The sequence below is a fragment of the Emydura macquarii genome, unplaced genomic scaffold, assembly GCF_026122565.2.
Source record: "Emydura macquarii macquarii isolate MOO-44397 ecotype Brisbane River unplaced genomic scaffold, CSIRO-AGI_Emac_v2 contig_2417, whole genome shotgun sequence".
NCBI classification, from domain to species: Eukaryota; Metazoa; Chordata; order Testudines; family Chelidae; genus Emydura; species Emydura macquarii.
In genome coordinates, this window is record NW_027132554.1 from 3131419 (window position 1) to 3148379 (window position 16961).

The 16961-nt window shown below is 50.9% G+C and overlaps 1 protein-coding gene across 5 annotated transcripts in view; it reads left to right on the plus strand.

Annotated features, from left to right (window-relative positions):
- NSMF (NMDA receptor synaptonuclear signaling and neuronal migration factor) overlaps positions 1 to 16961 on the plus strand; it is a 73703-nt gene that overhangs the window by 36407 nt on the left and 20335 nt on the right. For 2 of the 5 annotated variants that reach the window (XM_067561563.1, XM_067561564.1), the window contains exons 5-10: positions 6337 to 6389; positions 9018 to 9107; positions 11244 to 11365; positions 13025 to 13108; positions 13874 to 13907; positions 14254 to 14324. In XM_067561563.1, coding sequence (XP_067417664.1) covers positions 6337 to 6389; positions 9018 to 9107; positions 11244 to 11365; positions 13025 to 13108; positions 13874 to 13907; positions 14254 to 14324 — 454 coding nt within the window. Of the gene's footprint in view, positions 1 to 1079; positions 1086 to 1681; positions 1751 to 6336; positions 6390 to 9017; positions 9108 to 11243; positions 11366 to 13024; positions 13109 to 13873; positions 13908 to 14253; positions 14325 to 16961 lie in introns of all 5 variants that reach the window. The other 3 variants (XM_067561567.1, XM_067561568.1, XM_067561566.1) reach the window with 3 other exon arrangements.

Genomic DNA, 16961 nt, shown 5'->3' on the forward strand with positions numbered 1-16961 from the left:
ATATTCACATCCTCTGCTCCTGTAGCCTGTGAGATTTACAGTATGGCTAGGTTGGCCTATTCTCCTCTGGAGAATATATACCCTGCAGGCCCAGCTGGACAAGCCTTCTTCCCTTTGGGGTGAAGTGGCCACTTGAGCCCAGTGGGTCACGTTCAGGTGTCACTTATACTGGAGTAAGGACATCCCATGGGCTTAAGTTTGCATTTTCATTTAACACGTTTATTACAGTAGTGCCTAAGGACCAAGAAAGGGACCCCATTAAGCTCGACTGGTTCCTGAAATCTTGCCCTCCCTGCCTCCCTCTGCCCATCTGCTCTACATCAGCCCCACTGGATGATGGCTTTGAAGAGTTGATAATGCTAAGCACACGAGACAGACACAGGCTGGGGAAGGGCTAGAGCACGCCAGCAGAGTGACAGCAGATGGCAAGATAGTGCCATGGTTTATTTTTGTGGTGGGTTGACTCAGGAGCGGATCAGCTTCTGGAAAGAAAAGGGAAGAGAAGAGGCCGAGGGGGTCAGCGTGGGGAGGAGGGTCAGAGGGGCTGGTGTGGAGCGGAGAGACTGTGAGGGGAGGCAGCTGGAGCAAACAGCCAATCAGCACAGGGCAGAGGAGTCTGGTCAAACCTGTAGAAGTTCTCAAATGTCCAAAGGTCCCTGCTTTGGCTGCTTCTTCCAGCAACCGACCAGCGGGAGGTTCTGGCTGGCTCCTCTCTGCAGCCCACATCATGAAGGTGCGGGAGGCACCACCTGGATCTTGTTGCTTCCAAAGCGTGGAGGGGTCTTCCCTGCCCAGTTCTGGTTCCAGGGGAATGTGGGGATCTCGGCTTGACTCCATTTTACCCCTCCCGCCCAATTCAGTGGTGACGAGGCTAGGTCGTGTGCAGGCTCCCTGAGCCAAGGTTTCACAGTCAGACTCTGATGTGGAGATCATTTGAAGGAGACATTTCCTTCCATCGCTCATAAACATTTGCCCCTGTGTAATGAGGAGTCCCCCAATATGCAGAATGCCCGGCCGCGGCAAAGAACTAATGCACGTCTCTTCTCTTTTCCTTTTTCTGCTTCTCCTGGGATCTCTAGCATCTCGTAAGTACGGCCTTCGTTTCTGTCTCCTTGTTCGTTGGTGTCCTGGACAGAACCCCTCCCCGTCTCATTTTTCCCTAGGGCTTCCCCCACTTGAAGGCTGCATGGTCAGCTTGCCAGGTGATTGATGGCTGCACCTGTATGCTGAAATAGAACAGATTAGTCACCCTCATCTCTAACATAGAGACTATAGTCCCAGCATGCTTTGCTCTAACTTGATCCAGGCAAGAACATGCTGGTTCTGTAGTCTCTAAGGTCCAAACCTCCAAGTGAAGGATGAGGGCTAGTGTCAGCCATTTTGCGGGCCGTCATTTGGGTATCCCTGGGCTAGCTTTGGGAGCAGCCACCTCCCCAGCTCCCTGTAACAGCTGTCAATAACCAGTGTACAACGTTTCACGGTGCCCCCTCAGCCAGTCCCGACTTCTGTGTGGTTTCATGTGGCCTGGGTCTCTTCCTCAGAGCCAGCCTGTTCTTGTCGGGAGGGTCATGCCTCTCTCTCTCTGTTGTCTGGTGAGAGCTTGCTCTCTCTGTCTGTGTGTTCCGTGTCCTCTTCAGTTCAAAGCTGTGTAGTTGGTTAATGGCTTAAAATGGTTTCCCAGGGCATTCAGGGGCTACGCAGAGAGGAAGAGACGGAAACGAGAAAATGATTCGGCAGCTGTTATTCAGAGGTAGGGCCTGTTTTCCTGTAACCTTGCCTGGTGTTGCATGGGCCCCTCGGGTGTCATCAGTGACGCTTGATGATGGTGAACGTGGTGGTTCCTTGTCTGTGTTGCTGTTTTAGTGAGGATGCCAGCAGTGGCCTACTGAAGTCTGCAGTGCAAGGGGTACAGTAAGCAAGCTGGCCTGTCTCCAGTCTTCTTAAAGGGATGCTGTCAACTACTTTAAACTCCAAAACACACAGGATCTTGAGGCTCAGATATGTAAACTGTAGGTGCACAACTTAATTACATTACTTCAGTAACTATGTATGATGATGGCCAGTTAAATGCCTAGCTGGTCACTTCCATTTACAATTGTTGCAAGTGCACAGGCATTTCTAAAAATCCAGACCTAAAAGCCGTATTAATTGATCTGGAGGCTAAACATCCCTTTTTTCATTTTTCAAATCTGTCATTCCATCACTGAGGAACCGAAAAACAAAATAGCCACTATTTTAATGGAGCATATGAAAAAACCAGTGTCTTGTCCCCCCCGACTGGCTCTACAGTTGCAATCATTTATGAGAACTTTCTAACATTACAAATGCACCAACATGTGTACATTTTTGGCAACTGGATGGGCAGAGTAAGACTCTGTATTAGTGACAGCTGTTAAAACAGCCAGGTTTACTGCAGTTCTATTCAAAACAGAGAGGGAGAAAAAAATCAATGTTTCCGCAACACAAAAAGATGAAATTGGCATGGAGAAGAAGGCATTTTCTAGTGTCTAAAGTTTTTTATTTTTTTATTAATAGTGCAGAGAGACAAGAAACAAAATTAAAGACCCTATAAATGACTAGACAGTGTCCCTTTAAAAAGAAAGTGACAGCTCAGAGTTCTCTAGATGGTGATAGGCCTGTGTTAGAAAAGACAGTCTTCATTGTTCACCCAACATGGCAGTATCTGAGTGTGCACCCACCTTGGATGTACACTGCAGTCCAGTAATTCACTTACTGGGCCCTACCCTGAATAGTAAGGGGAGAGTATATATAAATGAAGAGTAGAGTGAGGCCATCTTTGTGGGCGCATGCAGTGCACTTCCTGACCTCCCGTGGACCCTGGGGATCAGGGTGGGCTAGAGGGTCCCGATCGGTTTGCATTCTCTCTAGTGGTGGAGAAGAGACAGGATTTGGTTGCGATGACTACAATGGATTGGTTACTGAGGCTGCTGGACATAGCCGGGCCCCTGTGGTTCTCTCTGGCTCTTAGCTCCCCGGCTAGCTGCCCTGGACTAAGAGGTCAGTGCCATAGAGTGGAGCCCTCTATTCCAATGAGCAGGAAACCCCAGGCTCTCCTCCATCTCAGATGCTCAGCCCAGAGCCCTTTACACTGTCAGGCGGAGATGTAGGAAGTTAAGCAGCGTGACTGGAACTGCAGCTGCACTAACCATGGCAATTCTGACCGTATGCATCTGGTGCATGGGCAAAAACATTGCCTCGGTTGCTGATCTTGCACCTTGGCATTGTACGTTCCCCATTAAAAGGGGCATGTGCCACTGGAACCCTGGGCCTGAGAGTCCCTCAGTAACGGCAGGGGAATGAAGGCAGTTGCACAGCTAAATGTCAGGATAGTAGGGTTTGGGGCCTGCACTGCAGCAGAAGGGATATGACTGAGAAGCTAAAGTACTTTAACGATCACTTTAATCACACTGATTTCTCAAGAGATTAAAAAGTGCTTCTATGGAGCATGGAGATTCATCAATCCAGATAAAATGCTGCATGCTGTGCAGTGTAGGAATTGTACCCGGGACAAGCTGCGTCTGTCTGGCAAGAATCTTTTGGGTGGAATGCCTCCCAGGGCTTCAGAGTCAGGGCTGTACAGACTGTGGTGGCAAGGTGGTGCCTGTCAGCAGTAGGAGCGATACTGAGGAGGAGAAATAACAAATATCTTCTCTGTCTGTGTTGAACTCAGCTGGTGCATACCACGTTTGGACGGATGAAGAGATTTTGGATGAGTTAAAAGATCCGACTGTGCTGTGTTTGGTGGGGGCAGTTAATGGTATTGTCCCAAACCCTCTCGTCCTTTTGGCAAGCCACAGGAGTCCTGGGCAGCTCGTCGTAGTGTCTCCTGGGACTTCTGCTTCTCCAAGGGTTACCACTGCTGCTGCACCAACCATTTCCTTAGCTCTGCGGCTGCTCCTGATGGATTAGGACATAGGTCAGACTCTGATCTCAGTTTCAAGAGTCAGCAGGGATGGAGGAGCCCAGCCTCCTTACCAGAAGGCAGCTAGATGAGCGTTTCTTTCTAGAGGGGCAGGGTGGGTGGGGGGAAGGGATTCTTTGACTCCCACATTTACTCTCTCCTGTCCCCCATGGGCTGTGTGTCGTGGTAACCTTCCCTCCAGCTGTGGAGAGCTGGATACAGCTCCACCGAGAGCCAATTAGGGCTGCTCTCAGCACTACTCAGGGATATCTCTGGAGGGTGGCCCAGAGCTTTCGCTCCGGGGACAGACCATGCTTGTAGTTTTCAAGGCAGCAGAGCCCTGGGGCCGGGGCCCACTCTGCAAGGGGAGCTGAGCAGTTGACAGGGAGTGGTTTTGCTAAACAAGTGGCTGAAGACCAAAGCTGATGATAGCAGCCTGGGTGGTTGAGATTAGCACTGAGTGTTTCCAGTGCAGTTTAGCTCTGGCAGGGGAGTTCAAATGTCTGTGCATGAACCAGGTAGAACGTAGGTTTAAAAGCTGCATTTCACTGGCCTCCCTTCCAGGAATGTGCCCATTTCCTTTACAGAATGGCATGTACTTACACTGCAGTCTCCCTTGTAACCAGACCTTACACCTCAGGGCACTAGCCAGTTGCCACAGGGATCAGGAAGGAATCCTGCCCCCACTCCCTAGGGAGCACTGCACAGTAGCCTGGGGCAGTATATGTTTTTAGGAAGCATCAGGTCTAGGGCACTGCTAGGGACAGGATACCCGTCTGAAAGGGGTCAGTCCTGCCAGGTGCCATTAATGGCATAAGCGCAGACTTAGAGTGATTCTTTCCCCCAGTCTAGCTGTCGCCCCGAGTATCTGGATTTGAACACTGATTTCCTCACGTAATGCAGCTTAGGTGCCCTTCTTCATACTCACTCAGACGGCTGTGCATGTAGACTCCCTTAGACCTGCTCACTCCCACGGACCTGTGTGTAAATTACACCCCAGGCAGAGAAGCAAGCTGAAGTAGGATGGAGGCTTTTCTTTGCACCCTCCCACCTGTGTGAATTACACCAGACTTCTTGGAACAAGCTCTGAGGTCGGTCGGTCTCAGGGCTGTATACCCGCGAGGGCTCCTGCCTGTGTTTGAGCCTCTGCCTTGCTCTCTCTCAGAGCATGTCTATCCAGCCCAAGGCATGAGCTCCCAGCCCCAGTCTGGCAGGGCTTGTGCTAGTTCCGTAACAATAGCTGTGTAGACAGCATGACTCAGCCTGGAGCTCAAGCTCTGAAGCCTGGGGAGGGGGCTGGGCTCCCAAACTCAACCGCAGCCGGAGCTGCAACTTCAAAGCACCGAGGTCTATGCAGCTATTTATAGAGTGCCAGCATGAGCCCCACTAGACCACGTCTATGGACTCGGGCTGGGAGGCTCCATGCTGCGGGCTGGGTAGATTCATCCTCAGGTGCAGCTGATGACAGTCTGTCTGTTTGCATAGAACTGAGTCTGGGCGTGCTTTGAGGGGGCAGTTGCCACATATCTAGATGCCACCCTGTGGCATCCTTTACCTCTGGGGCGGGTCTCTGCTTCCTCTGTATCCCCATTGATCCCCTGGCCTGCGAATCCTGGGCAGGTATGTGCTGAGAGAGGCACTATTAGCAGGTGGAGGCAAAACACCTGCTCTGGGGAACCTTCCTGCCTCAGGACTGGCGCTTTCTGGGGCAATCCAGACCAGTGAGGGACTGTGTCCCGGCCTGCCCTGTAATCTGAACTGGAATTTAAAGATGGAAGAGGCCCACATGGTCCCCTGCAGCCAGCGCAGGATCCTGCCTGCCTGGTGGTTCAAGTCACAATTAGCACTGGAAGCCACCCCCCCCTCCCCCCCCCAGTGTGCTTTGGGAATGGGCAGAGCTGTGGCTGAGGCGTGTGCAGACTGCGCTAGCACGGCGTGTGAAGGGGACCGATGCACGCCTGCTGTACTGTCTGGGGTGGGGCGGGGCGGGGGGGGAGGGTGAAGCGGAGCGCTTTGGTTTCCAAGGGGGCAGGAAGAGTTGCCGGCTCCTCGGGGCCTTTGCTTGCGAAGGCAGGCACATGCTCTGTGGCCATGGTAAGGTAGGTGCTCTACGGTGGGGAAGCATGAATCAGGGAGAGTGGAGGCAACAGCCCGGAGGAGGCTGAGTGAGGCTGGAGCTCAGTGGCACTGGCTGTGCAACCCGCCAGCCATTGGAAGGGAGCGCAGCTGCTCCCACAGCTGGCCCGCTTGCCACTGAACAAATGCAGCTGGAGCTGCCCTGGGCATTCTGCTGTGCCTTGAGCCTCTGCCTTGAAATGCCTGGAAACCAGGAACCCCCACCTGCTGCTAATGGTAGGGCCTGTTGGCTGCTTGCACCAGCCCTTATCACTGGATTTGTGTTGCTTTTCTTTCAGGAATTTTCGGAAGCATTTGCGCATGGTGGGGAGCCGACGGGTGAAAGCGCAAAGTGAGTGAGAAACCGAGAGGCGTGGCAGGGAGGTGGGAGGTGGAGGCTTAATGCTGACGGGACATGGGGCTGGAGAAAAGTGATAAGGAACCAAACTCCTTGGCAATCAGTCGTCATTCTTGCTCTCTGTTGTAAGCAGAGGGCTGGAAAGTGCCCGTCACAGGGGCTGAGAAGGGATTTCTTTACCTCCCTCCTGCTGTGGGGTCTGGAGAAGAGTAGGCCAGCTGGGCCCAAGCCTCCAAGAAACACCAGTGTATGACACTCACTGGCCTTTAACTGTGTGAGTGGGGACAGCTTGACGTGATGTAGGCCTCTTCCCCTGACTGGGCAGGAGGCCCAGCGTTCAGAGCCCGCGTTGTTGGCAGGGGCGGGCGGGCAGGCAGGCAGGCAGGGGTCCCCGTTTCTGTGTGGGATCCAGGTGCATGTGGCTCCTGTGCTCTCTGATGCTAGAGACGGGTACGTGGGAGGGCTGCACTGCAGGGTGAGGCCGCCCTCATTAAACTGCTTTGGGAGAGAGGCAGCGGGTAATGAGGGCTGTCAGGCCTGGCACTGCAGCCCGTGGCCTGGCCTGTCTCTTGGGTTGCAGCAGAGGCTTCATGGGTCACAGCTACAAACCCAGGAGGCTTTGCGTTTTCACAAGGCTGAGCTGTTCCTTTCCCCTCTCACTCCCCTCGCTTCCCGCCTGCTCCCCTCGCTTCCCGCCTGCTCCCCTCGCTTCCCGCCTGCTCCCCTCGCTTCCCGCCTGCATGTGTTTTAGCTAAGGGAAAACCCGACTTTGCTGCTCTAGTTTGACTGGGGGCTCCAGCCTCTGGGGAGTGCAACAGTCTGAGCTGAAATAAAGAGAGTTCTATCCAGGGGGCTGGCAGGTGAGGGGCTCGGTGACCAGCCAGCTGTCAGCCAGGGCTGACAAACAGAAGGGCCAGGCCCTTTCCTGCAGCCAGCAGTTCCCTCTGCAATTTCCAAGGCCATCTGATCTGCAGCTCAGAAGTTGGGCAACTCAGACCCCCGGCCCCTTCTTTCACCCTCCTGTTTCCTAGCAGTGGCCATTTGTGCACGCCGTGGTGGGGGAGGCACCACGATCCCTCAGACTGAGCCCAGATCCGGGAATCGGCTGCTCCTTTCTCTGCCTCCAAGAACAGGGCCCAGAGGGGGGCTCCTCGTGGGGAGGTGTCAGACAGGGAGGGGTGGAGAAGGAAAAAAGATGTGAGGAGAATGACCAAGTGGGCCATGTGTGGGAGGGAGAAGATGGGGGCAACGGATAGGCAAAAGAGGGGCCTGTCATGACGTGTGGTTGGTCTTGGGGGCTAGTGAGCTTTGGTGCCCTTTGCAATCATACTGCCAGTGAACCTTTTATTCCCGGCCCCCAAACCCTATCAGCAAGGGCAACTCTCCCCCGCCCCCCAGCATGTGTGTGACACCCCTGCCTGGCTTGGTCCAATTGGCTCCTGGGGCTTGTCTGGGGGGCCATGGCTCTCGGGTGGGGATTGGCTGTGCAGGGCACTCTCTCTGCAGCACACAGGAGTGCGGGGTTTGCTAGATTTTGGTAGCCGAGCTCCCCTTCAGGGAAGTGGTACCCGCTCTGCTCCCTCTCCGGGCTGTCATGTGCTGTTCAAAGCCTGCTGAGAATGAGCCGCCCCCTTTCTTCCCAGTACGACTCTTCCTCTCTTGTACACACTGTGGGCACAACTACACTGCAGTCCTGGCGTGTGATTGCAGCTGGAGCCGATGTACTGAGCTCGCTTTAATCCAGCTAGCTTGCCTGCCCGAGGAGTGACGCTCCAGCAGCAGGCGGTTCAGTGTGGGCGGGATGAGACTGCCTAGGACCCTGGGGATTACCTGGGGGCTAGCCTGCGCCGACGCAGCTTGGCTGCTTTGGTCCCCGAGCTAGCTAGATTAATGCGGGTTTGGGTGTGTCAGGTCAAGCTGCGCTCAGGCCCACGACAGCAGTCGAAGCGCTTCCTTTGATGAGCAGTGTAATAGTGACCAGGTCGACATCTGAAGTGTCGTCACTGGCGTCCGAGTTAGCACCCTTTGAAATGGATGGGGAACATTTCCTCTCGGAGCTCTTGTTTCAGGCTGTCAGCAGACTCAGGCAGACGACATTGCATGGGTAACACTCAGGTCACGTTTTCAAGGTTTTCTTCACAGCCAGGACAGCTAGAGACGTTTTTAAAAACAAGAAAGCTGAGGCTGCAGGACAATTGAAAGGCTTCTGTGTGTCCCTCCGCCTCCCTGCTAGTCCTTTGCATCTCCCTCAAAGGTGTGCCCCCCACGTCTTGGGAAACACCGCAACAAATAACAAGGAGCGTCTCATATTTGCACTGAGATGTTGGAACTTTACTTATTAAATTCAAGTTTGAGCTATAACGTTTAGGGGCAGATTACCAAATTCCTCTCTCTCCCTTCACACCCACTAGCACACACTTGTGTGCAGAAACTGGTACTTCTGCAGGCCATTCTCCATAGGCTGGGCTCTTGCTTGTCATGTGGCACAGACTCAAGTTTGTCTCATGGAAGAACAAATATGCAAGGGTGGTCGTGGTCTTTAGCTTTGATGGAACCTGCTCGGTGTTTTGCTCGGCTGGTGGCTGTGGAGTCTGTTAATGTCCCAGTTTGGTTTTTCCCTAGCATTTGGTGAGCGGCGAGAGAGAAGCTTCAGCAGGTCCTGGAGTGACCCAACTCCCATCAAAGCTGATTCCTTCCATGACTCTCGAGAAAGTGAGTTGTGAGACCCTTGAGTTTACTCCCGTGGCCAAAGCTGCCAATCGTGGCGTTGTCTGGAATGTCATGTTAGTGAGCTGTCCCCCAGTGATCGCTTCCTTTCGTTAGAGCGAAGTAGTTAACACTCCACGTGCACACATGTAGTCCTACGTACCAATACTCTTTAGTTGCAGAAGGAATGCCCAGCAAAGTGGGGCCCATGGACTTGTCACCTCTTCCCTTCCCCTGCTCTGTAAGGGCTAGCCACCGCACTGCACTGCTATGTTCACCACATGTTCTGTGTCAGCACTCTACATCCATTGCAATGGGGCAGGCTGGGGCACATCCTGGGGCAGTCTCATGCCAGGGCCCAGCAGCTAGTGCCTACCTTCCCCAGGCTGGCAGGAGCTCAGAGCACAGGAGAGATGACCCTGGAGATGTGTCTTTGGTTAACAGCTATGCAGGTGGCAGAGTCTGGATTTAAAGTATTACAAGAGAGATGGTATATGGGAGGGGCCTGATCTCCCATGGCCCTGCAGAGGATTCACATGGGTAACTCCCACCCACACTGCATAAATGCCCTGCATAGGGGATCGGATGCTTGTGTGTAGACTTCCCCTGGGATGCCCAGTAGCCCTCTCTCTGCCTTCATAATGGGGGCTGTTGCTTTGTCTCAGCATGTTAGAAGTAGCCGAGGATCTGTTGAGTCTTACAGCCACAGAAAGCCCCTAGTCTTATTTATTTATCTGGGTTCTCTAGATACACTGCTGTACTCCAGGGTGGGGGGTTATTCTCATGGTTGTGTAGGCCTGGGTCTCCCTGTTCTAGGGGTGGATTATATTGCCAAGTCATTAAACTAAATGGTTGTGCCTTGCAAATAAACAAGACACCAACTCTCTCCAAATGCAGAGGGGTTCATGGGTGAGTGGGGAAAGCCCTAGAAGGGCCAGGTTCAAAAGATGATCTGATTGTTCTCAGGCAGGCTGAATTCTGCCCTTTCCCCCAGGCATCTCCAAGATGAATGGTGTGTTCTCCTCTGTATCTGTCCCTGAATCTCTGGCTTCCCGCAGGGCATGCAGGGGGGGCTTGGCCTAGTTAGTTCTCTGGCCTGAGTGGCTGGCTTCAGGAACCATTTTTAGCTGTTGGTGCGCTCTTCTTTTATTTGTATTTCGAAGCACGTTTCCCCCAAGGAGCATCAGACAGTGAGCAAATCCAGGCCTGGCACTGCTGTGCTGCACAGCCCCACACAGCCCGCTTCCCCCCATGGAAGGACAGTTCTACTAGCAGCGCTGGGTTTCTCTGGGCACAGCTGCTGAGGGGTTTTCGAGGGCTGCACCATTGCAGTTTGGCAGGTCCTATGAGCCCGATGGGTTTCTTCGACCTGCCAAGAAACTCTGACTCCTGGGGTGCCGCATTCCCACAACCTGCCTACGACACCCGTTCAAACGCCACCATTTCTTGAACCGCGGGACTTTCAACTCAGGATGGGTCGCTTGTGGGAGCTGTATCTCACGCTGACTGAGGGGCGCAGGAGTGACCGAGTGCAGCCAACACTGCAGAACCCTAGGTAGCGCTGCCATCAGACTGTCCTGGAAATAAGGGAGCCATGCGTACTATTGGCTCTTCGTAGAGTCTGTCTACACTGCAGGCGAGGTGTGGGATTACAGCATGCACAGCAGACCCACGCTGGCTTTAGTTGAGCGTGCTCGGGAACCTAGAGCAGCGAAGTTGCAGCAGCAGAGACGTCAGCATGGGCTAGTGCCTGAGTCATTCCCCAGGGTCCTGGATGAGCTTGTACAACCTGCGCTGAAGCCCACACTTTTGCAGCTCCACTACTCTGTTGAGTCTGCTAGCTGGCTTCAGGCCACCTTGGATGTGTCTACATGTGCTGCCATCAGCCCCCAATTGCAGCATAGGTATGCCTCGTCTGGTTGAACAGCAGGGACACCCAGAGGTTAGGTGTGAAGCACTGAACCCTTCGAAATGATCCCTGGGTGACTCTGGTCACCCTCTAGACTCACTTTGAGATGGAAGGTTGTAAATCTGGTGGTGTGAGACCGTGTTAGTCGCCCTGCAGAGAGGGTAGGGATGGAGAATGCAAGGAGCCCTGTGACCTGGGGCCCATTGTAATGCTTCTGTCACACTGTTTGGCAGGCCATGATCTTCAGGACTACTGCTGTGCTCTGGATGATGACTTTGACTTGAACTGGGAAGCAGAGAAGGAGCTTGAAGCCATGGCATGCGATGGAGATAACTTTATCCCACCAAAAATAATGGTGAGAGTTGTCCCCAACCCCCACTTTCCTTTCCCGTGCACCTTGTTCATCTTTTCACAGCTGCTGCTTAGGGCATTCATGGGAGAAGGGCAGAACCTCCACTTCTGCCTCTGCAACTCTTCAGATCTCTCTCGGGGCTATGCTGGGGTGAGGAAGGACACCATTGGTGATGATGCATGCAAAGGAAATGACCCAGCTTGATTCTCAGATCCTAGGGGGAGTGTGCAGGTCTGGCAGTTAGAAACACCCTCCCTCCGCCTTTGACTTGTAAACTGCAGCTCTACTCTGCCGTTTTGCACTTTAACCCGTTCCTATAGGCTAGGCCTTCCGACCTTCCCTCCTCTTTCTTCCTATTCTCTCTGATCTTTTTTAGTGATGTCCTTTATGTAGAGTCAAATCCTGAGGTCCTGCTTAGCTCTTACTCAGGCAAGCGACCATGGAGTGAACAAAACCCCTGCTCAGGTGGCTAGCTGGGCAGCCAGGACCATTAGGGCAGCGCCAGTGTTTCACCTGAATGGGCCACTGCTTAGGCATGTCATTAGGTTGCTAATATAGAGGATAGTGAAACTAAGTGAGGTTCTCTTTCCTCACACTCCTCCATTGTATCTTTCCCTGGCATTCCTCCCTCCCCCCCAGCAGATTTTTTTCCTCGCACAAGGGGAGGGGACGTCAGGGTAAGACTGCCCCCCCATAGGGCTAACAGGAAGTAGAAATATGGGGCCTGATCCTGCTCTGACTGTCCTGGTCTACGTCAGGAGGGACGTGAGTTGTGTTAGTGGAGCCCCAATGGTGTGACTCCTGCCAGGAATGCAATGCAGCCAGAAGAATATATCCAATTACAGATGCACTGGCAGCAACAAGCAGAGGCTGGTATCTTGTCCTTAGAATTCATGCCCAGTTGTTGCCACAAGAGACCCATTGTACATCAGTCACATTCTCCCACTTTGCTTTGACTTCTGCAATTGCGCTTTGTCACTGGGATGACGCTGCAGACACTCGCTTAGCAAACTTCTCCCTGGTGCAGCTGACTAGCCTCTCTCCGTGCTGATGATGGCTGGCTTGCTGAATTGTAATGTACTTGGTTCCCTTGATACAGCCTGGATGCAAAAGAAAAGGCTGGGAGTGGAGAGGATTTCTGAGGATGGCAGATGAAGTGAGCAGGCAAGGAGCCCAGTGCTACAAGGGGGCCAGGCAGAAGAGTGCCCAGGATGTTCCTACTGAGCCGTGTCTCGCTTTGGTTACCAGCAGGGGAAGGAATGCCCAACTTTCCCCAGAGACCAGTTATGAATTTTGACTTGAGAGTCTAGTCGATGCAGGACAGGAGCTGGCCTTTAAGCAAAGGCTCTTGCTGCGATCCCAGCTGTACTGCATAACGTGACTGGGCTCCTCGGGCCACACCACTGTTTTCGATAAAGGGGGTGGCTAGTTGGGCCTGTGGTCCCTGCTATTTGTTTTCTGCAATTGACAGAGAGAATAGAAATGGTCTCTTTGAACAGCTTGTTTCTGATCTGAAAGAAGAAATCTTTGTATCCAGGGGCATTATGGAGACTTTGTATGTCGCAAGGATGCAAACACCACCACCCCAGAGTAAAGTGCCTGCCCACAGCCCCTTTGTGTCTCCGCTCATGACCCATTTCTATTTCTCATTTCCCTTCCTAGCTCATTTCTTCCAAGGTCCCCAAAGCTGAGTACATCCCGACAATTATCCGCCGGGACGACCCCTCCATCATCCCGATTCTCTATGTGAGTAGTATCTCTCTGCACATTCGGGGCTAGCTCACAAGTGAACATGAGTTTAGTGATGGTATTGTAGTCTCTTGCTGGCATCAGCGTACCTCAGAGGAACCACCACACAATTGGGCAGAGCTGGCAAATACCTGCTCAAGAGAGGCCCGGTATTTTGGCAGCAGATATAGTAGGTCAGGGTTCAGGTTGATTGGCAGAGCTCTGTGGGGAGCCCAGGGCTGGGATGGTGGGGGCAGTTGCAGGACAGGATGGGACATCATCAGAAGTATGTGAATAGGGGCCTAGGACTGGAATAACGGGGGGCTGTGAGCTGGGCCTGAGGAGCATCGTCAGAGCCGTGTGGCACCAGGAGTTGATGGGGGGAGGTTGTGGGTTGGGACTAGGCTTTGTGTGTTGGAAGGCTATAAAGTTCTTTGCTACATTTGGCCCATTCCCAGACAACTCAGGACTTCATGTGTCTCTGCAGCAGACCTCAGTCCTGGGATCACCCAACATATTTCCCTATTCAACACACAAACAATGGGCAATATTTATTTTTTCAAGTCCACTTACTTCCTGTAATTTACAAAGTTTATGTTTATCATCACACCTGGGTCTTAACACCAGGGCACTGATGACCTGTTGACTGAGACCACCCCAGCTTATGTGCTTACCTGATGTAACGTTGTTCTATGTTGCATGAGGAGATCTCTTTAAATGATAAGTAATTAAAAATGATCCAGCAGCACCTAGGTTTGAAACACCCTCTCTGTTCGGTTCCAGGATCATGAACATGCCGCCTTTGAAGATATTCTAGGTATGTGAGTGTTATTTTCTTTGTCTTCTCCCCCCCTCAAAGTTTCATCTGAGCAGTAACTGGTCGCTCCACAGAGGCTGAGTGCATGGGAGATTTCATTGTAATCCAGTGTTATGTCATATCCAGCCTCCTTTGGAAAATGCTCTGGATTTCTGACCCCCAAAGTTCTAAAGCCCGGGGCCTGTTTTGGAATCAGTGGGACCTGTGGGTGCTCAGCCCCTCTGAAAGCCAGGCTCATGATGCCTTAGAGAATAAACCTAAATGAGAGCTAGTGAAAATCTTCTCTGTGAAGAGCCAGTGTTTCACCTGTGTGGCTCACTCATCTTCCCTTCACCGGTTTCTGCAGAGGAAATAGAGAAGAAGCTGAACATTTATCGAAAAGGCTGCAAGATTTGGAAGATGCTGATTTTCTGTCAGGTACGTGAAAGGCTTTGAGGCCGTTGGCACTTTGTTAAAAGCCAGTCTTTTCTCCAGGGACAAATTAACTCCAGAAAACAATATTCCAAAGCCAGCCTGCAGCAGGCTTTTATTAAAGCAATCACATCTGTTCAGATCCCATTTTTCATTCGTCAACCTGTGAGCACTCTTGGCTTGCTGTGACGACAGCAAAGAAAATTTGGCTTAATGCAGCAAAGCCCAGGGTTTAGCAGCTTTCTACAAAATCCATGCAATCTGATTTCAGAGGGAAATTCATAGTCGAAGAAGCAAGGGTTTGGAGCTTGATAGTTATTTGTTACTTTCATAAAGCATCCTGCAATATGCTTTAATACAAGAACATAGGAATTTTTATACTGGATAAGGCCAGAGGTCCAGTCTCTGACAGTAGCCAGCATCAAACCTTGACATGAGCAGTTATGGAGTGACCTGCCCAGAGAGAGATTTCTCCTGAGTCTCCTCATGTCCTCATGCTCCAGTGCATGGAACAGGAATGTTGCAGTCCAGCCAAACTTTTGAGATTTGTGTTATTAATTCTTGCTGATCTAACTGTGGATTTTATCACTATCCATATAAATGTCCAATCCTCACATCTTCTGTAATTAGTGTAATGATGATTTTCATACCTCCTGCCTCTGTTTGCCCATCATTTCCCTACCCCGCATGATCAATGATCCTTAAAGCAGCAATGCTAGTCAGTGATTTAGTGATTATCCTTTTTCTGTGGGCTGCACTTGCTTACGTGACCCATCTGTGCCTATAGTAGCTACCTGAAAATGCCAAGGGCGGGCAGGCTGCAAAAGGAGAGCAGATTCTCCCAGCATTGGTGGTTAACACTGCATTTATATTCACCAACCCATCACAAACAGTGCTCTTGATCTCCCACACTGGTTATCCAGAAGCTACAACAAGAAATACACAGTCCTCTTTATTGCATTTCAGTCTCTGGCTCCCAATCAGCAACTGGATCCAGTAAAGAGATAAGTTATTAAAACTCCATTCCCCAAGATGTTCTCCTGATTCCCAAAGGGTCGGCCACATTGCCAGATCAATATGAGTTTGGATCTTACACAAAATACCACGCTGCCTGCTAATCCTTTAGTGGCTAAAACTAAAGGTTTATTATAAAGGAAAGAAACAAATGAGAAGAGAGATGTTAAATGGTCAAAGCAATCAGTTACATAAAAATTATTCAAAGTCCATACATATCAGATTCTCAGCAGAATTGTGACGTTTGCAGGTTTGCACAGTTCCTCTGCTGTACGTCCAGTACTTGGATGGGTCTCAATCCTTTGTTTCACAGCTTCAGTTGTAGATGAGTTGATCCAGAGGTAGGAAGCAGGAATGATGACCAGAGGGAGATGGGGCAGCTGCATTTTATAGTCTGCCATGTGGCTTGTTTGAAGCACAAGGTCACTGCACATGGGCAAGGAAAAGCACTTGCAGGCCCCCTGACCACAGTCATGTCCCTACATGTCCTGATGTCTCATAGGTGCTGTGCTAGCTTCTCTCGCTGGGCTTATTGTAAAAGTGATGGCCCTCAATGAATCGTCAGTGCTAACACTAATCTGCTTGGGAGCGGGGGGTATAGCTCAATAGCACAGCACAAGTTTTTGGATACAGATTTATCCCACTTATCCATAACTTACAATACAGATATGACACATACACATAAATATTATCATACTTAGCCAGTTATAACCTTTCCAGTGGAACCTGACATGGCATATCTCATATGAATTATTGGAATTTTGCAATACTGATGACAATAATATTATAAATGGTCACCCCTAACCCAGACATCATCACAGCTTACTAGATAGATTCATAGATTCCAAGACCAGAAGGGACCATTGTGATCATCTAGTCTGACTTCCTGTATAACACAGGCCAGAGAACCTCCCCAGAATCATTCCTGGAGTGGAGCTTTTAGAAAAACATCCAATCTCGATTTAAAAATCGTCAGTGATGGAGAATCCACCTCAATCCTTGGTAAACTGTTCCACTAGTTTATTACTCTCTCCATTCAAAAATTACTCCTTATTTCCAGTCTGAATTTGTCTACCTTCAACTTCCAGCCATTGGATCATGTTATACCTTTGTCTGCTAGATTGAAGAGTCCACTATTAAATATTTATTCCCCTTTGAGATACTTACAGACTGTGATCAAGTCACCCCTTGACCTTCTCTTTGTTTAGCTAAATAGACTGAGCTCCTTCAGTCTATCACTGCAAGGCAGGTTTTTTAATCCTCTAATCATTCTTATGGCTCTTTGAACTCTTACCAATGTATCAACATCCTTCTTGATAGCAAGTATCCCTGAATGCTCAGATAAAGTTTCCAAGTGAGGTGAATTCCTTGGTCTCCCTTATTATTCCCCAGTCTTCATATTTACACCATCAAGGTTTTAATCCCAGAAATGTTATTGAGTCTTTCAAGGGCAGAGCTGGCTAGTTAAGGAAAAACCCCTAACCTGATTATAAATAGGTGCATAAGTAAAGTGCAGAGTTCAATTTGCTGTGGTCTGTGGGGGCATCCTGTTTATTATTCAGAGGTAGAGGGGTGGCTACTGGGGAAAATGTTTTCGTGTACGAAAAGTTTCAGGAATGTAAGTCTGAG